Here is a 21,632-nt window from a genome sequence, read left to right on the forward strand (position 1 = left end):
CCTAAACACCATATTAGTGAATCCTCCCAAGTCCCACTTTCAAATAAGGGTTCAAGTTTTGGCCACATGGTCAAATCTTAACCCTTTACTTGAAAGTGGGACTTGGGAGATTCTCAAATTTCCCAATATAGTGTTAATAGACATGCCAAATCCAACGAAAACAAATCAATTCCACATACCATCCTTACTAACATCCAAACTATACCTAACAATAATTATTACATTACCTTAAGAGGATCAAGCACAGACCAATGATTGATACTCGAAGACATCATGCTCAAAAAAAGAACTGATCTAGCAAAACCATTGCATCTTTTCTTGAAAGGCAATGCTGGAACATGCAAAACATTTACACTAATGGCCATGGTTCAAGCCCTTTTAAGGCCTTACTCACATAAGCAAACTCAAAACATCGAATCCCAAAAAAGTTCTCTTGCTAGCTTACACTGGCAAAGCAAAGTTCAACATTGGTGGCACAATAATCCATTTAGCTTATATTTGCCACTAATGGCATCCCTTTACACAAGTCTTTCTAGTGAAAAGTTACAAGAACTATTGCAACTCTACAAAGACGTTCAGCTAGTTGTCCAACCATTTGGAGGACTTGATGTTCTCTTATGTGGAGATCTTTGCCAAGCTAACCCAACAAAAGATTCATGGCTTTTCATGGACAATCAACACACACATCAATGATGACATCCTTTTGGAAAAACAATGTATTACTCTGTGAACTCAATACACCAATGCGTCAAACAGATAGCCAATTCATACAAGTAGTCAATAAAACAAGGACCGGGCAACACACATTAAGCAACATCTGCTACATAAATGAAAACCATCACAAAACAAAAAATTCCCCACCTTTTCTACACTAATGCTACAAAGGACATTCACAACAAAGAGGTGTTTGACTTACTCCAAGAAGATCCTCATATTCTTTAAGCAACCGACAAAAGATACAAGACATGCAACAAAACCATAACAATCCCAACAAATCCAAGGAACACAGTAGGCTTACACAAAACACTACATTTGAAATTAGGAATGATAGTTGAAATTTGTTTCAGCAATTTAGACATTCGAATGGATTGGTGAATGGCGCTGATGGAATATTCAAACATTCAAACATAATTACGTAACCCCATGTTGTTTGGGTCTTGTTTAAAAATAATGCAACCGGAAGACAAGCTCGTTTCAATAATTCATCTCTTTACAAGGACAATATTCCATTTGTCTAGACTCCAATACACCCAATCACAAGAAAATTTCAAATAGGCAAAAACTACTTGAACACATTAAATTTCAAACAATTGATACATCAACCAACAACTATACATGGGTCCACAATTGACCACATATGGACAAACAAGGAAACACAACATAAAATATTGGGAACTAACTTCATTTATTGGTGTGACCACTCTCTCTCATTTACAAAGAAGACCTAAATCTCCTTGAGGGCACCCTCAGTCCTTATGAATATAATTCACCTTCTTATGAGTATAATTCACCTTGTTTATATTACAAGCATTTGGCAAAATTTCACAATGTTCTCAATTCTTTGGGGGGAGTGGCCTAGGCTTCCATTGGCTTCTCGCCCTGCTGATCTCAGCTCCGGGCTGGCCATCGCTAAAACGAAGAAGATGCAGAAATTGCAGCGCATCTAATCGACCTGTTTGTGCTCTGTACTCATGATCATCAAGCATCGATTTTCTATCATCCTTATCACGATTGCCACTGCTACAGGTAATCGTCCACGAGTCTTCGAGGTTTGCCAACGACTCCACTTCGTCCTGCTGATGACATTCCCTCCTGTAATTGATGGTGATCTTCGAGAGCTCCCATTTGTCGAACACATCTTGCGGAATGCACTGATTCATCACCAACAACAACAAGCGAACTCATGAGCCAGCAGGGTAGGTACTTTCAATATTGTGCCCACTCGCTAATTAGTCAATTTTAGTCGCCGCGGCAAAGGGACAACCGTCTGCACCTAGAGGAAAGCAACTTGCACGTTTTTTTCCTGTATTGTGGTAGCAACTTTGCAACTTGCAGCTTAATTTACTGGGGTCGAAAACAAATTAAAGGTGAATTATCGCTACTGATAACCTGTAGAAGCCAACCGATGTACGCGACGTAGTTCACGTGTTGATTCATATCCAAGTCGCTCCTCCGCGGCTGGAAAAACAGCACTCAAAATATTCTGGCATTACGTCCTTACAAGGTTTTGGAGTCACATTTTACACGATCATGCAATTGTGAGGCAGGTTAGGCTCAGTTGGACTTTCATGACTCGGCTCTACCTTGAGACCACAGTGAACATGTTGAGCCGGCTCCGGGAGTTTGGGAATCTTTATTTGGGCAAACTCTTCAGGAAACGACAACCTGCTCGGGGAATCAGCACACGATGCTCGAGTAAAATGCCGATTTATGTTGATCAAATTTTTTCAATCAATGCACTGCCTACTTTGATCGGCTAACAACCTATTCACAAATTAAGGGCTTCTCTAAAACCCACCTTGGAGGATCCGGATAGAAGGGCTGAAGTTCCTCTCTCAGACCTTGAGTTATCCTAGATAGCCTTCTCGTGTCTTTGTTCATCAGGACCCATGTGCTACAAACCAACAATCCAGAATCTTAACACGACGATTGGCCTTCAGCTGTGTCAAGTGTGATGGATAGTGGAAGCAATGGTCTCAGGAATCAGGATGGATATCCTGAGGCGAAGGACAGTAGACGTAATGTTGGAGCTCTAAGAGAACAAAATCGATTTGACAAGTATATATTCTATTCTAGACGCCACGAGTCTGCACTACCTGGTCGCTCGAGCAATTATAGTTTCTCGCATCAAACTTTTTAGAAGCCAGTCGCGGTTGAATCGACCATCCTGCGTCTCCTGAATCCAAGTATCGATCTCGACAACCTCGCCCCTGTATGTTTGACATCAGACACATAGCGCCATGTGTTCAATGTCCCATTCATTCATGAGAAATCAGAGGAGACAAGCTGCAATCGGGGTAAGAGTAGATCCACACCATACAGGATACTCCGTGACTTCAATATGCATTCTCGTGGCGACCCATATAAGGCCTTGCCTGCTCATGGTTGGAGTTGTCGCCAAACCGTCCTCGTAAAATCCCGAGCTTTTGGCATGGTTGCAACCTACTTCCTGCAGAATCAAGGTCTGAGAAGTACTAGTCCTTCTGAAACGAACAACACTGCTTAAGGATCTGCAAGTTTCACCTGAAGGTGATGAGCAATTGTGTCGATTGAGGCCGTTCCGTTGGCACCAACTTCGTAAGAGCGGATGACAAACTGCTGGGTGTAAGCCTTTCCTGAGGGTATCAAATCGCCGATGTTCAAAACATCTAACATTGGCAGCGTGTGTGGCATAGTGCGCAGGTCTGGCGTCAAAGTCTCATGGCAATTCAACCGGTTTGGCGTTTCGTCAATATTGAGGCACCGCGCGCCCTCTAACGAAGCACCTTTGACGGTGGCCTTGCGCTGTTGCTGGACCTTTGCATTCCAAACGACATTCAAGTGTGGGAAAGATGAGAGCATGGCGGCAGCATGAACCCGGATCATTTCGGAATTCGGCTCTCGATTGTATGGATTACTCAAACAGATATTGCGGGTGCATGGAAAAACAATGGTGGCTGCTGAAGACAAGGCGATTAAGGAAGACGAGGATACCATGATGGGCAGAGGAAGAGTCGATCTGACGATATAAGATGAGTACATGATTATAGTGGCAGTGTGGGGAGTGTAAGTATCGAGCTAAAATTTGGCAACAAGCATCCAGAGAAACATATTCCTACGCATTACACGATTCCTGTCACTAGGCTTCGTTTCTTCCCATGCAGGGTGGGTTCATACCACCCATCCACCAATGGAGGAATTAGAGGATGGCCCGTGGGCATGGGTGGATGGAAAATAGAATTGGAGGATGGTCATTTGGTCTAGCGATTCTCACTATCTTTTTCTTACAATGTGAATCATTGAATCTCAAGTGTACTAGGTTGTGCATGGGTGAGAGTAGTTATTAGGTACCAGGTTGTGTGTGGGATCTTGTAGATGAGGTATAGATGTAGGTGTTGGAAAATAATGATGGGGCATGGATTTCTTTGGGTCCATGTGATGTTCATAGAATGGACATAGCGTATGTATGCCCAGGATAATATTCAATAGAATGGACATAACGTATGTATGCCAAGGGTAATATTCAATGTATCAATATATTAAGAGTTGAAATCTAAATCACATTTAAAAGCAATTATTCATGATCTCAAATTGCCATCCCATTATTTAAATTTGTGCAAATGGTATTTTGATGGAGTCTAAGCGCACTTCAATGTCATTGAGATTGCTTGTAAATGGTTTTTTTTCAACCATTTGCATGTTTTTTGAAGATAACAATGGCACTTTCTCATTCTTGACATCTTATAGTAGCAAAGGGAACATAAAAACTTAGTCAAAGAGTGGGTGCTCGCTACATTTATTCCATTTTCTTAGAGAGGTGCTAGTACAACTCTTCTCATCTTGTATATTTTGTTTAAAGTAGCTTGCATTGTATCATTACTTTGCAAAGAGTGGCTATGATATACAGATGCAATCTCTTTTGCAAATAAGTTTGGATTTTTCTTGACACAAGTTTTGTAGTTGTACTTCATCTTCCCTAGTCCATACTTTGTAGGCACATTTCCCATGTGAATGAATCAATGGACTGATTGTGGAAACATAGTTTGATTCATCCAAGAACACATTGTATGTAATACTTTGTTTATGTTTGCATATTGTAATTTTTTTGGAAAGTTGTATTCCATCATAGCATAACAAAGCAAATGATGTTCCAAAGATGGAATGAAAATGTTGAAGGATGTCTACAATTAATGCACGAGATCTTGAAGAATTTTGAGCTAAGTTTTATATGTTCTCAATTGTGAAGAAAGAATCTTTAGGCATTGTAGTCAACATGTGCCATGGAGTATTAGAGGTCTCAAAAGTAGACATAATGTTGTCAAATATGGTACTTAGAAATTTTTAATATGTTAGACTTGGGAAGAACTCTACAAGACACATGAGAGCATTTGTGTTCATAGGATTTTTAAGGATGAAATTTGGATTTTGTGCTAATTGTTTTTGTTGAAGAAGTTGTTGTATGTCCATGATGTCTTACTCTAGAGCTCGTTCACATGGACCTCTGTGGAAAGATGGAGACGGAAGCTTTGGGTGGTTCCTCCTACTTCATGATGCTGATGAACGACTACAGTAGAAGGATATGGATATACTTCTTGAAGACTAAAGACGAGGCTTTTAGTAGGTTCAAGGAATGGCATGTAATGGTCGAGAAAGAAACGGGAAGGAAGGTGAAGAAGTTGAGATCAGACAGAGGTGGAGAGTTCACATCAACTGAATTCGAAAGTTACTGCAAAAGTCACAGAATCAAGAGGCAGAAACCCCCACCACATACATCATAGCAAAATGGAGTAGCAAAATGGAGTAGCAAAATGCAAGATGCGCGTCATCTGCAAAATGGGTCGGAGTATGATGAAAGGGAAAGATTTGCCAAAGACTTTCTAGGCTAAAGCATGTAACACTACAGTTTACATCCTGAATTGTAGCTACACGAAGGTTGTGAATGGGATGACTCCACTGCAAGCCTTTTCTGGTAAGAAACCTTCAGCTGCACACTTTAGAGTTTTTGGATGTGACTATTTTGTGTATGTCCCTGATGCTACGAGGACCAAATGGGAATCGAAGAGCCGGAAGTGTATTTTCTTGGGCTACAGTGAAGAGGTGAAGGGTTACCATCTCTATAACCCTATTACCAAGAAGGTAATTGTAAGTCGTGATGTGGTCTTCTCAGAACAGCCGCATCCATTGGAGGAGGATGCTTCCTTCCTAGACAACCAGGACCAGGATATCCATCTAGTACCGCCACCAATAGCAGACCGAACTCCCCCAACAGTGCTTGGGAGGATTCAAGACAAAGAAGATGAAGAAGAGCCTGCAGAACCACAATGGCAACGGCCATTCCCGAAGGGGTAAAGAAGCTTTTGGATAGCAGAGAAACTCCAGCCATTGAGGAGGAACCATCCGAACACACTACCGATCCAAGAGATTAGAGGAGCAAAGAAGGGCACAGGAACACCTCGTCAACTATGCTTTGATGACAGAAGTGATCCATGCTGATGAACCCAAGTGTCTTGAAGAGGCATAGGGCAATGATAGGTGGATAGAGGCTATGCAGTCGGAGTATGGCTCCATAATGAAGAACAACACTTGGGACCTTGTGGATCGACCACCAAAATGCAAGGTAATCGGAACCAAGTGGGTGTACAAGACCAAGTACAAGCCCGACGGCACGTCAGATAAGTACAAGGCTCGGCTCTTGGCAAAAGGATTTGCACAAGTACATGGTTTTGATTATCAAGATACTTTTGCTCCCACAACTCGACTAACCACAATTCGCAGTGTTTTGGCTTTAGCTACCCAGGGAAGTTGGCCCATGTTTCAAATGGATGTGAAATCCGCCTTTTTGAATGGAGATCTCAAGGAGGAGGTATATGTGGAACAACCACCAAGTTTTGAGATCCCTGGTTCAGAAGATAAAGTCTGCAAACTGAAGAAGGCACTTTACGGGCTGAAACAGGCCCCACGAGTGTGGTACCAGTGAATTGATTCCTACTTTCTGCAAAACAGGTTCAGGAGGAGCCCATCTGATGCAAATTTATATATCTTTAGAGAAGGAGGCAGGTGTATGATCGTGGTCCTTTATGTGGACGACCTTGTCATAACAGATAACCATGAAGAGAAGATCTCGCAGACGAAGCATTTGCTAGGAAGAGAGTTTGAAATGATAGACCTCGGACTGATGGATTTATATTTGGGGATTGAAGTTTAGCAGGAGCCGAAATAGATCTTCATTTCATAGCTGAAGTATGCTGGAGAGATATTGAAGGCATTTGGCATGGCTGAGTGCAAGACAGTTGGTACCCCCATGGAGGTTGACGTGAAGCTCTCAAACGAGGATTCATCACCACTGGTGGATGAAGCGAAGTACAAAAGGCTTGTGGGCAGCTTGATTTACCTGTGCAACACACGGTCGGACATCAGTTTTGCGACTGATGTACTAAGCAAGTTTTCCAATAAGCCCCGAGAGAACCATTAGAGGGCAAGGATGCGGGTGCTAAAACACATCAAAGGCACACTTGATTATGGCATCACCTATACCAAGGGCAACATCTTGACCAGATTCTGTGACTTGGATTGGGCAGGAGACATGGATAGCAGGAGATCAGTGACAGGGTACTGTTTCTCACTTGGATCTGGAGTGGTGTCATGGGTCAGCAAGAAGCAACCCACATTTGCTCTTTCTTCTACCAAGGCCGAGTACAAATCTGCATGCTTTGCTTCTTGCGAGGCAGTGTGGTTGAGGAGGATTTTGGGGGACATGGGTGCAGTGAAGAACAAGCCTACGGAGTTATCATGTGACAATCAAAGTTGCATGGCGATTGCAAAGAACCCGATGTTCCACGCTCGCACAAAACACATTGAGATTCAATATCACTTTGTACGTGAGCTCATCATGGATGGAGAGGTCGACTTGGTGTACTATCCGACTACAGAGCATGCTACGGACATCTTCATGAAGGCTCTTGGAAGAGACTTGGTGGAGAGGCATCTTTATCGACTTGGCATTGGGCCGAAAAAGTAAGTTCACTTGCAGGTGGACATTGAGGGGGGGTGTTAGATATCAATGCTCCACTCTCATACAACCACGAGGGAACCAGTAAATCTACTTATAAGCCCCCCATATGAGGAGAAGGCATTTGAGTAGCTCGGTTATCCAGTAGGTCCTAGTTTGGACACCAGATAGGGGCCATGTGTGGCCTGATGGCTGGACGGCTTCAAATAGAGTTCGCACACCACCAACTAGGCTACATGCAAGTGCGAGAAGGCATCCCTTGACTGATTGCATTGAGGGTAGATGGAGCATTTCCCAAGGCAGTCCACTCTCGGGTTGTGGGGCCCGTTTGGAGCCTCAGATGATCCCGGATGGCTCTAGGCCGAACAGATTTCATAGGTCAATTGCTTTGTTTTGCGCATCGGTTCTATCGTATGGTCGGTGGCCTATTTTGGGACCGACCCCCAGTCAACCGTTTTGAGCAAACTGGGTCGGTTACCCAATTGAGCCTAACTGACTACGATTGGTGGCTATATAAGAGCAAGCCCGTGAAGCCCATTTTATCACTGGCTATAGCAACCCTAATTCCTTAGCATCCAACCTCCGTCTTCTACTGTTTCCAGCATGCCATCGAAGCTTCTTTCACAGGAGCGCATGGTTGGGAGGCAATGCCATCTATTGTATCAGTTCTATAGTAATCAAATTTTTGATTCTCCATACTATCTAGTTTTCTCTCTTGCGTACAAGATCCTGTTATCCGTTGAGCACAGATGTTGTATTATTTTCTTACAATAAGAAACCCGAAGCTATTAAGCTTCCGCTAGGTTTGCAAGTCTTCAGTTTTCTTCTTGCCATCACTAGGTCTTCTTCATACAGTTCAAGTAAGGGGATGCCTAAAGAAAGCACAATATCAACTTATGCGCCCCTAATGTGAATCGGCACCTGCTTGCATCCATGTTGGACAATGTCTCTAGTCAAGCAAGGAACTTGGACAAGGCTTTGAGGGCTTTTTGCATGAGAAGTAGTAAGGACAAAGGGGTCTTGGCTAACACGAACACCTTTACAAGCCTCACAAATGTGCTCAAGAAAATCTGCATTATCATTGGTGAAGTACAAAATCCTAAACACGTGCAATTCGGAATAATTTATATGTTAATGTATGCTCCAAGTCAAGGTAGTTACCTTAGTTCCATAACCTAGTCGAGAGACTTAGCTAACAAAAGCTACTTTCATGTCAGGGCCGTTTGGAACCTCAGCCAAAATGGTAAAATCAAAGATACAAATCATGCCCTTCGCCTTCAAGAATGACACATTTTTCAAGATGTACGTTACCATTCTTTGTTAAACTCTTGTACACGTTGAGTGAGCTATCCTCTAGCCCCCCCCCCCAAATAGATTGTAGGGCTTCTATCAACCTTGCGTAGTCTCTGCGCCCCTAGAGTGGCCTATACCAAGCTCCAAATAGGTAGGGGGTGGGGATTCTTCTAGCCCCTAGCACCAAAGCTCCAACACATAGGCCAAGGGGCTGTCCCCTAGCCACAACCTACCTCTACACCCTCCAACCACATCCAAACTTGCCTTGATCCTACACAGTAATAAGAAAAGAGTCAGAACAATTAAAAAAGCCAAGAATTTTCAAAAAAGATACTCATGGGCACTTAAAAAAACCTCTCTTAATACCCTTGTGTACCTAGGCCCTGCTGCAAGCAAACATATACAGAAAATGGCATGGAAAATACTAGGGAAGAGGAAAATAGAGGATAGTAACAAACACAATATGCCAAGAAAGTACGTGGGAAGAAAAGTTTTTTTTGCATTTCAAAAACAACAAGAATTGTATTTGCTAAAATGCCTACATGAGGTTGTGTGGAAGATACATGGGGAAAGCATGCTTTGGAAACTATTATAAATTCCTACACCGTAGGAGTGCCCAAGGGTGGAATCTCTGATGTCATCTCTCACCTTTATAAGATTTGCCTTGTGTTGGTTGAGAAGTTGATAGTTTGGAAGCCACTAATGTGGATTGGTGGCATTGCTAAATGAAAACGCACATGTAGACAAGGCATGATGAGTTCAAGAAACAAAGCGGACATATGCAAGAGGAATGGTAGGAGAAGAATAAGGATGAGCGAAAGAAGGAAAGAGCATTATGGGAATCAGAAAAGACCAGCCTCAAGGACCAAATGCAACTTATGGGGACCGAGCTACAACAATAGAGAGATGCACAAGGAGCTCTGGAAGGGGCATACACAGCAATGGAAGAGCTGAAATGTGATGACGAAAAATGCAAAAAAGACCTGGCATCCTTGCATTCCCCCATGCAAGTTAAGCACATGAATTCACAAAAAAGATCACAAAGGATAGGCTGCAATCCTAGAATGGAAAGATGTGGTCAAGAAAGGCATAATGCCCCTAGGAAACATAATATTTCAGATGCTTTGGAGGAGGACAAAAGGAGGAACAACAAGGCTCTAAATGTTTTGGTTCAAGTTCTCATAGTGGGAGACACTCCTATGGAAGATGCAAAGGACTTGTTCACCAAATGGGTGTGAATCTCACGTGCGAGACAGCATGGAGAGTGGGCAAGCCCGAGGCACAAACAAGACCACTAGTAATGAGAGTACTGATAGCTAAGGACAAAAAGATGCTCATGAGCATGATGGCGACTTTGAAAGGAACCCAAATTTACTTCGATGACAAACTTACTCTCCTATAGCAAGAGCACTAGAGGGAAGGAATGGTGCATGTGATGGCAACAGCAGCAAGGGAAGCAAGGAAATGGACTGCCTATAGGGATGGTAAGATGAACATTCAGGATAGAGTAAACAAGGAAGACAAGGAAGATGGGGAATTATAACGGTGTCGGGCCAATGGAATGAGTGCACAAAGTGGACTAAAAATGGCAGTGTGGAATTGCAATGGTACCCTTTGGTCCAATCTGGGAGTTTCTTGGAGACCTACAGTGATAGAGACATGCTCTTTTACACCAAGACACGTGAGAGCCCAAAGAGAGGATGTCTACAGTGATAGGTACACCTAGAAGTCAGCTTATAGGAAAGAGATGAGGAGAGACAGTGGAATACGGGTTTTGATGTAGTAGTTGTTCTCTTCAAATCACACACGAGGCCATTCATATCCATAGTGTGGAGAGAGGAGCGTGCATGGCATATGTGGATATGAGTTTGGCTACTGGAGGCACACCTAATCTACATTGCCTTATGCTACTTTCCCCCCCAATACATCATCCTATGCACATGAGGTCACTATGGATGGACATAGCCCACATGAGACGATGTATGATGACATCACGGAGTTCCCCAGACATGGACATATCCTCCTTCTCAGGGTGACTTCAATGCACGCATAGTAGATAGGTAGGTGGGCTCGTGTACTTTGATGATAACTCTCTCATAGTGCCAAAACTCAACCAATCAAAGCTCAGGATAGTGAGGCACCACATGTGACAAGATGTGGGCACCATCTACTTGAGCTGGGAGTGCCTTCTTCTAACGTGCTCACTTGCTTCCCACATGGTGGTGAGACCAGTACACTAGACTATCAGATGGGTCCCTTGGCCTTTGTATCATGGATACATGATTTCATTGTGCCTCTCCCTTGCTTAGCATTGACCACTCATACCTAACTTTTAGCATCTCATCTACCATGCAAGCCATGGAGAGATCCCTCTCCCCAACACCCACCCATGTCCAGGCCCACTTTCATCATGCTCTTGATCCAATTTATGTGAGTCATCTAGCTTGCGAGCTTTTGGATCTATTTGGAGATCATACAGACCTCACTCTTGCTTCGGATACCCTTGTCTCAATGGTACGAGATGCAATAGCTAGATCCTTCCCCACGACTCAATCTACAACACATGCCCTAGTTAGGATGATGCCTCGGAATCCATGGTAGATCTCACCTTACACAGGAGCGAGGTTTGGGCCATATCACGACATGGGAGGTGTAGTGGATTGCATAAACGACTAAAACGTCATAAGCGATGGGCTTTCCTCAGACACAAGATGGAGGAAGTGAACCGATCTTTTTGAGGGGGGGACCTACCATTGGATGGGGACTTCTAAGGGAAAGCCATCTATTCCCATCACAGATCCAGGGGTTTGGCATACGTATGCAAGTTCTCTCTATGATGTCCCTATGCAGACACCACTCGATATGTCTTCAATGCCTAGGCCTACCACATGTTGTATGTTCACTACAGAAAATGTAGGGAGTACCCTCCGTCAGCTCCATAACCAGACAGCTCAAGATCACGAGGGACTATGGACTGAGCATTTCGCACATGGTAGGGGTCCTAGCTCCGATTCTAGTAGAGATGTTCAACCACGTTGTATGCCACGAGTTCCCATCTACTTGGGGAACTACCATGATTTTGCCCATACACAAAGCAAGAGATCCCATGGACATTGGGAATTACCGCTCTTATGATTGGCCACACTTTGGCCAATATCTATGGGTTGGTACTAAAGAGGGAGATCAATAGTCCCACAAAGGCACATGGGCAACATGCTCTAAGACAGGAAGGTTTTTGACAAGAGCACTCCACCATTGATCACATCTTCACTCTGAGCGCTAGCATTGAGGAGGAAAAATCGAGGAACCAAAAAGACTATGCCTGATTTCTAGACTTTCAGAAGGCCTTTGACACCGTCACACACTTCCGCATGATCAGAAGGCTTTCGAATATGCAAATACCAAAGGTTTTGATCCGAGACTGATGAGCCTATATGAGTTCATTAGAGGGAGAATTCGGGTCTCGGGGGATCTATCAAACTGGGTTGAGGGCACCAAGAGCACCATTGGAGTAAAATAGGGATGCCCTCTTCCAGTGACCCTCTTTGGACTCTCCATTAACGAGATCGCATCTTTCATTAACCACTTAGGAGCCGAGGGATCACTACTGGCCGACTTGATGATACAGATATTGCTATATGCGAATGACATAGTCCTTATATCATCTTTGACAAAGGGACTGCAAAGACATTTGGAGGTACTAAAGGTGTTTTTCATGCAGAGGGACTTCAGAGTCAACATTGGGAAGACCAAGGTTATGATCTTCAACACCTCATATGCTATACTACACCAACATAGATTCACTAACTAGGGTAAGCCAATAGAGATAGTGCAGCCTTGCTCATACTTGGGTGCAGTCTTCATAGGGACAATTTACAAGATGGTACATGTGGCCAAAGCATAACTCACACGAGGACAGAGAGCTTTGGCTTGACTATAGAGCCAATGCTTTCAGTGGCACTTTGAGGACCCGCCGGCGAAGGGTTGGCTTTTTGACACCCTAGTGAGGCCAACTGCCATGTACGCAACACGTTTCTGGGGGAGTGACCTCTCGATGACAGAGTGGAAGAGATTTGAGTGGCTATAGTTGATTATGGGTTCTAGGATGTTTCAGAGCAAGCCCTCATATCCACCTCAAATAGTACAGGTAGAGTTTGCTATGAGACCACTCTAGGTTGATCCCCTTTTCCAGATAGTGACTTTCCTCTATAGAGTATGGGCCTTGCCTCACTTGAGACTATCGAGGTTAGCACTAGAATCCTCCAGACAACTAGCAAAGAGCGGGGCTGGTACATGATATGCACTAGAATCCTCCATACGACTAATAGAGAGCAGGGTCGATACATGATATGCACGCATCTCCATCTAGTTTTTCAGTCACCATATCTAGATAGATGGATTGCCCCCTTCCAGTACAGCATGGACACACCACTCAAGTCAATCCCTCATGATGAGATTAACCGTATCATATGGTTGGACCTCCTCTAGCTCTATACATCCCGAGCTTGGGGAGGGGATCAAGAGTTCCCCACCAAGATGCAATCCTATCATGATCACTTCTTGAGAGTGTCAGAGGATGGACTCATCATCAGACCCTAGTACCTTGAGGATAGAGGAGCTTCACATGCACTAATGATTGCCATTGTACAAATGTGGGTCTCGTCACATCAGCCGCGGGATCGAGGCAGGGAGACTATAGGCATAGCTAGAGAGCAATGGATCTGTAGTTTATGTACACTAGAGACGATTGAGATAGAGGAGCATTTCCTGTGTATCTGCCCATCCTATTATGAGATCTGAGGACGATATCACTGCCTCTTCTAAGAGGGGCATGGCTTTGATCCACTCTCCCGAGTGATCCACTTCCATGATCAAGTCTACATTGGGCTCAACCTAATCAAGATGCAACATCACAGAGAGACACTAGTACAATAGATTAGATAGCAATAGACACTAACAACACCACAGGATGCAGTAGTAGACATTGATATCACCACAGAATGTTGGGGCAGATCAGTCACAGTGACATGTCATCCACTTTTATGCATTTGAGTCGGCCCCGAGAGCAGACATGCAAGCAACATGGATCAGTGGTGAGAGATGACATAGTACCGCCAACTCCTGAGCAAGGGATATAGAGTCCACGCATGCCACGAAGAGCTAAGAGAGCGTGCACAATTGAGGTCTGACCCATTTCCACCCTCCTCATCAGAAGAGACTCGATACAGCCCACCGGACGTAGATCCGAGATATCTTTGCAGACCAGTGGCGAGCTACCATGGTGCCAGGTTTTGGCTACTCAGCTTCAGCTTCTCATTTGTTAGATATATAGCTTAGCTTAGCATATCACTCAGCAAGGGCCTTTGCGCACCCTTCGCTTCAGCCCTCTGCGGCTTGTATCAGTTTCTTCCTACTTGTTGTACTTTGTCCCATAGGCCCATGAGGCCTCCTAAGGACTTTAATATTTCTTTCCTTCCTTCTTTCTTTCCATCCCCTCTCATGGCGCCCTTCAACTCTCCAAATTCCCTTCCCCACATCAACTACCATTTCCCCTTTTTCCTCATCCCCTCTTTCATTTTCCCTTTCCCCCTTCAATTCCGTCCCATTTTCCCTCTCATTTCTCCTCTCCCCCATTCGATCCCCTCCCATTTTCTGTTTTCCCTTATCCCCTCTCATTTCCGCTTCCTTATTTGATTCCTTCTCATTTCCCCCTCTCATTCCTCGTTTCCTCCCCATTACATCCCTTCCCATTTCCCCATTTCCCTCATTCCCCCTTCCACATTTGATTCCCTCTCATTTTTACTTTCCTCCCCTCACTTCCCCCCCCATTAGATCACCTCCCAATTCCCCTTGCCCCTTGCCCCTTTCCGCCATTTGATACTCTCCCATCTCCCCTTTTCCCTCATCCAAACTTATCCTCTCCCATCCCATATAAATTCCCTCTTTTCACCGATCTCCTCCCCCTTCTAAAAATTTACTTCTCCGCACCCCTCTCCCCATTGCCCTCATTACAAAAGTTTTGGACTCAAGTAGGGCCTTGTAGAAAACTAATAAAACGTAGAATTGAGCCCATGAGGAGCCCTAATGATTTTTAGGCATTGAAAATTTGTATATAACATAGGCTCCCCAATTCTAGGGAGAAATCCCTTCATAATAAAAAATTCGTTTTAATGGGCTTGCCATAGAGTAGGTCTTAGTGAAGGCATTGCATTAGAAGAGAAAAAGGGCCTTTTCTTTTTTTTTTTAAATCTATAATTCTTGGATTGGTCCAAGTTTCAATTACTATTTCTTTCCTCCTTTTTCTACTCTCTCTCTCTCTCTCTCTCTCTCTCTCTCTCTCTCTCTCACACACACACACACATGCTTTCCCCTCCACCCCTCATCACTCGTAATCTTTCCTCCTCCCTTTCTTCTACTAGTGTCTTTTACTTCAGCTTCTCATTCTGCCAACCTTTTGGGTAGGCCTTATGAATGACAAAAGTCATTCACCTTGTTATTCATACCCAAACCATCACCAAACTAGAAGCATCCTCCATGTTTTCCATTTGGGTGACCCTTTTGCTTCATAACTTTGGACCTATCTAGATCTAGTTGAGCTTTTGTCCATGTTCACATGTTCTTAGTTTTTCCCTCCACCACATGGAAGCTCTTCCCTCCCCCTTGCAACTCCTTTCTTCTCATTCATACTTTTTCTTTCTCATTCTTCACGTTTCTCTCAATCTCTTTGGAAAAAAAGTTGGCAAACAACGTGCATCCCACTCCTTTCTATCCTAACCTAACATCTTCATCCAAAATGGATCTATCACACAGCATAGTGCAAAAATTTTGATAGCACATTTTAAACTATTGGAGGAGGGGAGGTGTGATGCCTCTTTGTCTTGATAGATACAAAGAAAATTGCATGAAATGCATACAAATAAAGCCTCAATTGCCATCCACTGATTTTGCCTTTCAAAAAAGGGTACACATTAGTAATACAAGGAGGCATGACCATTTTTTAGTTTTTGCATTGTTATCTTCTTTCTCTATTCAATAGAATAAGTATTGTGCATGGAAAGTATAAGAAATTAGAACTAAAAAGCATTTCAATTTCATTCTTTTCTTAAGAGTGAAATTGTAATATTAGTTTCTTAAGATTGATTTTGAGTCATATTAGTTTCTCTCTAAAATATTGTTTTCCATAGGTTTTACATTTACTAGAGGCTTGGGAGAAACATGGAACAAAAAACAAGAGCACACGGGCATAGTTACATTTCCACTATGTGAAACCAAAAATCCACTTTTAAGAGCTCATAAAATCTTCATTGGAAAGAACCATATCAAGTTTGGTGAGTTTATGCTATCAAACTTTCATCAATCTCATTATCCATTTTTTGTCTAGAGAAGTGAATTCAATTTATATTGACAATTAAAGTAATTTGAAATGATGCTTAAATATAAGTAATTAAGCAATTTAGGACTTCATTAAGCATAATATTTCTAAAATTGTTTTTTAAAGATAGATAACAAGGCTTGTGTCTTCTTCTTGATGTGATTATCTACCGTTCTTCAATAGAGAATGTAGATTTGTTTGAAGAAGGAATTGAGGGGTACAAGCATTTTAACCTCATTTTCAATCTCTATTCTTTAAATGGAATCATGGATTCAAGTTGTTTTCATCATCCACTTTCTATAAGCTAAAATCAATAGTTGTCATCTGTTGTTTATCTTTGCTTCAACTATTTTTTCACTCAGCCGTCGTTGCCAAACCAACAATGCCATATGGCAACATTTTTGTAGTAAATATAAAATTTTAAATATGGCTACTAGGGGCATATTAACAACTCACATAACGCCCACATGATAGCTTGTATCAATAGCCCTTGATGCTCACCTCCATCAATCTTGATGCTCTCCCTTAGTGCTCTCAAATTATATCTACATTGCACTAACTTAAATAAGTTAATGTCCATCACCTTTCTTTTATAAATTGCAATTCTACTCTTGAATTCTCATAGCATTGTCGACTAAATCTATAATTCCAAGGATATCATAAAATATAAATGCCAGCACTCAATGATGCTCTACTTTTCTTTTTCCCAGTCAAGTTCAGCGTGTTAATATTTATACACTATGGTGCTCCACTTTATAGCTTATTTGCTGCGGGAGACAAGCTAGCTCTACTTGAAAATGCATCTTAAAATAATTACTGTCGGACAGTCGTCTCTGTTTAAAATGAAGTCAATCCACTTTGTTAGATACATATCCAATGCAAAATGCTTGCGGAAGAAGTACAACACAATCTTTCAAATTGTCCCCAAACATACTAGTCTATGTGTCACCCTTATCACATGCAAAACATTAGTTCCAGTAATCGTAGCAATAATTTATAGAAAGTGTCAGAATTAATAGTTGAAAATCAAGTTAAATTAATCGTGAACAAACAATTGAAGACAAATATGAGCAGAAAAATTAGTATAAACAAACAATATGATGAGATTCAACATCAGATGACAAGCAAATGCAGCTATTCCATAGACGTGTTTCTGCAAAAACCCAGCTGGGTCACCCATGCCAAGGAAGCACGAGAAGGGGGGCGGGGGGACGGAAAAAAACATTAAGTAGAAACCCAACCAGCTGCATTTTGAACTGGAGCAAAGATGTCTTATTAAGGTGATCAAACTAACGTCATTGGATGCATATATGCACATTGTGTAGGTTTGCAGCTTTGGGAGGAAGACTTTACAAAACTCCCCTTTAAGACTTGCATTAAACAGTCCACCGAGATCTGAAGGACTCCAATTCAAAAAAGGAAACCATTACGTCCTACGCAACCCAGACCAGCCCTTATGCAACCTAACAGAGCTCTAAAAGTCTAAGAAAATGGGAAAAGAAGTGTTCGTCTTGTGTCGCCAGTGAATCCCGCCGCATAATTAAACTTTTTGCCCATCTGTAGCATTCGGCGTGCTCCTTCATCATCACACTCTCTTATGAACCTCCTCCGTAATTTCAAAGCTGTGTCCTTATCAAGCATTAATCCAGCATCACACTGAGGACAGCAAACAAGCACAAATTATGTAACTTTTTGCAGACGACATCATTAAAATTTATAAGGAGTCATCTTTAGTTAGTGCGCACCATATGACTGACCACTTCCATGGCAGATCTTGTGTCTCGATTGACAGAGTGAGCCTTGATTAGCAAATTATACGTTTGTTGATCAGGCTGTAGACTGGAATTCAGCATATACTCGTATACCTTCAGGCTCTCTGAAATCTTCAGCAAACACAATCCAGAAAAGAAAACAGTCATTATCCTAACAAGTTGTGATCCCTTGTTACTGAGAGCGTTCAGATGCTCAGCAAACACAGGAAACACTGATCATTCAAAACTCCATCCTTTATCAAAAAATGGCCGTTTAGAATATCTACATTGAAAAGCCCCTGCAAATCCACAATGATGTACTCCGCCTGTATAAAAGTCTCAATGATATACTTTTTAATATCAATTCCCATCAGCTGGTAATCATCCCCAACAATATGGTGCTGGCAGGTGACACAGGAAAAAGCAGTAGTAGCTTGGAAAAAGGAAGCAGCAAGGGAACTGGGGAGGAGATATATAGGTAGACAGACATTAGAAAGGATGGGTGTATGAGCTCCCCACCCTTAATCATGCAAATGAAACGGCAAATATGCAATGACTAAAATGTTAAAAAACAGCAAACAATCTTCATGTTTTTCTTGATTATAGCCTTGTAGATAAGATAATCCATATAGCGTGATTTTTCTTAATCATGTTTTTCTTGGGCGAATATAGCCCATATTCAGATAATCTTGGAGCTGTGAAGCTAACTCATCCTCCTCAAGCTGGCTCTCATCCTCTCATCCTCCTCAAGCTAGCTCATCCTAAAAGGCTGAGAGCCAGCTTGAGGAGGATGAGTTAGCTTCACAGCTACAAGATTATCTGAATATGGGCTATATTCGCCCAAGTAAATCACCTTGGGGAGCACCTATCCTCTTAAGGAAGAAGAAAGATAATTCGTGGAGAATGTGTCTAGATTATAAACGATTGAATAAAGTGACAATACCCTCTTTCTCATTCCGATGATTTGATAGACCGTTTGGCCGGAGCGTAGTATTTCACTAAGATTGATTTGCGTACGGGTTATCACCCAATCTATATCTATGCTTAACACATAGATAGAACCGCATTCCAAACTAGGTATGGCCACTACGAGTTTCTCATATTACCTTTTGGTTTGACCAATGCTCCTACCACCTTCTAGCAAATGATGAACGATTTGTTCCGAGATTATCTCGGCAAATTCGTTGTCGTGTTCTTAGATGACATCTTGGTATATAGCCAAATGCTAGAGAATCACAAAGGACACCTCCAAATTGTCTTAGTTATTCTAAGACAACATAAGCTGTATGCCAAGATGAGTAAATGTGACTTCTTTATGAAGGAGATCATTTACTTAGGAGACAAGATTTCTTCTGAAGGTATTACCATTGATCTAGATTGTATCCAAAAGGTTTTAGAATGGCCTAATCCTCAGACTGTGAAACAACTTCGTTCTTTCCTAGGATTCACGGTTTTTCTACAGAAGTCTGTGCGTGATTAATCATTCACACATCATGGCACCGCTGACCAACGTCTTGAAAGGTTGTGGACGCAGGTCTACCCAGCCGATCTCTTGGAATGATGCATTGAACAAGGGTTTTGAAACCTTGAAGTTAACTATCAAGAAGCACCCGTTCTTGCATTAGCCGATCCTACCTGGCCTTATGTTTTAAAAGCCAATGCGAGTGATTTTGCGATTGGGGCAGCTTTATTCCAAGAGGGCAGGCATGTAGCTTTTAAGAGTAAGAAGCTAGGCGACACCCAATATCGTTGGCCTACACTAGAAAAAGAACTCTATGCAGTTGTGTATGCTATGAAAGTTTGGAGACACTACTTGTATGGTTCGAAGTTTCTTCTATTGACCGATCACCAGTCAATCAAGTATATGTGTGATGGGTCTGAATTGAGGGGAAGGAAGGCTAGATGGGCAGAGTTAATGCAAGATTTTGATTTTGAAATACGTTATCAAAAGGGTTCGTTGAATAGTGTGGCGGATGCCTTAAGTCGAGTCAAGTTCGTAAATGCTATGTCATTTACGGAAATATCCTCAGACCTATTTCAATCCTTGAGAGGGATTTGCACAACTGATAGTCATTTCAGTTCTTATTGGCAAAAAGTCCAGGATGGGAGCTCCATGGTTGACCAAGACTCAAGGAGTGTGCCACCTATGGTACAGGCGGCGGGAGGTCAATGGATGATTAGGAACGGCTTGCTGTTCCGGAATGGAAAGATATGTGTGCCAGATGTTTTGGATCTTCGATCCAAGATTTTCTGGGAGTGTCATGATGCTCCTAGTGCTGGACATCTAGGTATACATCGGACTCTGTCTCTTGTGAAGCATACCTTTTATTGGCCTAAGATGCATGCATTTATTGAAAACTATGTGGTAGGTTGCCGGGTTTGTCAGGTTACTAAGGCAAAACGCCTTAGAAGCGCGGGTTTATTACAACTAGTGCAAATCTCAGGTAATAAATAGGAAAATATTTCTATAAATTGTATTACCGGTTTGCCTAGAACGCGCAAGGGTCATGACTCCATTTGAGTCATAGTGGACCGTCTGACAAAAATGGCTAGATTTTTACCTACTAGAACAACCATCTCAGCTGTTCAGCTCGCTCACGAGTTTGTGGACCACTTGTTTAAGCTGTATGGTTTGCCATCTGATATAGTCAGTGACAGGGACTCGAAGTTTACAAGTAACTTCTGGACACTTGTTTTTGAGAAGTTGGAAACTACTCTAAGTATGAGTTCCTCAAATCATGCACAATCTGATGACCGTACAGAGAAGGTCAACCAATTGGTTGAAGATATACTTCGGGCATATGTTTCTAAGAGACAGTCTTCATGGAAAGATTATCTACCTATGATAGAATTTGCTTATAACAGTGCAAAGCATTCAAGTATTGGTTACAGTCCTTTTATGCTTATGTATGGGTTTCAACCTAAGTCACCAGTTATGGTTGGGTTAAAGGAAATCCAAAGCGATGCTGCAAAGACATTCTTGCAAGACATGCAAGTCATGTTGCAGTTTGCCGAGGAGTCTATTGGAAGTACCCAAGATCAAGACAGATTTTATGCTAATAGACATCGTTCACCTAGAGAGTTCTCTGAAGGAACGATGGTATATTTGTGTATTCCCAAGGAATCCAAGAGCCTAAGTACTGGTTTGGTTCCGAAGTTATCCCCAAGATACTGTGGTCCGTTCAAGGTTATTAAAAGAACTGGACTAGTTGCATATAGACTAGAATTGCCTCCTGATACTGAAGTACATCTAGTATTTCATGTCAATAGACTAAAAGAATTATTCGATGCGGATGATCAACTTGTTTCTCCTCAAGAAATAATAGAAGTTATAGATTTGACTTTTATTCCACAAGAACCTAAGAGTATTCTTGAATTTCGTGAAAGACAGATTCGTAATAAAACTATCACGAACGAACCCCAAAAGAGAAATGATGCCAGGATGGAAAATATTCAAGCATTTTGCTGCTATCAATGCAAGCATTTCTTTACTGGTTTCTCCATTGCT

The 21,632-nt window shown here is 42.3% G+C and overlaps 2 protein-coding genes across 2 annotated transcripts in view; both read right to left on the reverse strand.

The window, feature by feature from the left end:
• Window positions 1-1,553: 1,553 nt before the first annotated feature.
• On the reverse strand, window positions 1,554-3,585 carry LOC147895807 (oleoyl-acyl carrier protein thioesterase 1, chloroplastic-like). Its single transcript, XM_087382852.1, has 8 exons — window positions 3,244-3,585; window positions 3,036-3,169; window positions 2,817-2,930; window positions 2,519-2,614; window positions 2,304-2,385; window positions 2,110-2,178; window positions 1,733-1,871; window positions 1,554-1,678 (listed from the first exon to the last, which is right to left on the reverse strand). The coding sequence occupies exons 1-8, from the start codon at window positions 3,583-3,585 to the stop codon at window positions 1,554-1,556; spliced, it is 1,101 nt and encodes a 366-aa protein (XP_087238978.1).
• A 14,012-nt stretch (window positions 3,586-17,597) lies between these two features.
• Window positions 17,598-21,632, reverse strand: part of LOC147895808 (Tetratricopeptide repeat (TPR)-like superfamily protein) — a 42,799-nt gene continuing 38,764 nt past the window's right edge. Inside the window, exons 5-6 of the mRNA XM_087382685.1 lie at window positions 18,119-18,256; window positions 17,598-18,029 (exon numbers count right to left, since the gene is read on the reverse strand). Coding sequence (XP_087238811.1) covers window positions 17,856-18,029; window positions 18,119-18,256 — 312 coding nt within the window. The 3' untranslated portion in view covers window positions 17,598-17,855. The remainder of the gene's footprint in view (window positions 18,030-18,118; window positions 18,257-21,632) is intronic.

This window comes from Dipteris shenzhenensis, chromosome 12 (genome assembly GCF_047967505.1).
Source record: "Dipteris shenzhenensis isolate YYH24624 ecotype China chromosome 12, Dip_SZ_1.0, whole genome shotgun sequence".
Lineage (NCBI taxonomy): Eukaryota > Viridiplantae > Streptophyta > Polypodiopsida > Gleicheniales > Dipteridaceae > Dipteris > Dipteris shenzhenensis.

Coding starts and splice junctions, on each gene's coding strand:
- LOC147895807 (XM_087382852.1), bottom strand. CDS start 3,585: ATGATCCGGGTTCATGCTGCCGCCATGCTCTCATCTTTCCCACACTTG. Junction 2,386..2,518: donor TTCTATCCGGATCCTCCAAG/GTGGGTTTTAGA, acceptor TTCCCCGAGCAG/GTTGTCGTTTCCTGAAGAGT. Junction 1,679..1,732: donor GATTACCTGTAGCAGTGGCA/ATCGTGATAAGG, acceptor AGTACAGAGCAC/AAACAGGTCGATTAGATGCG.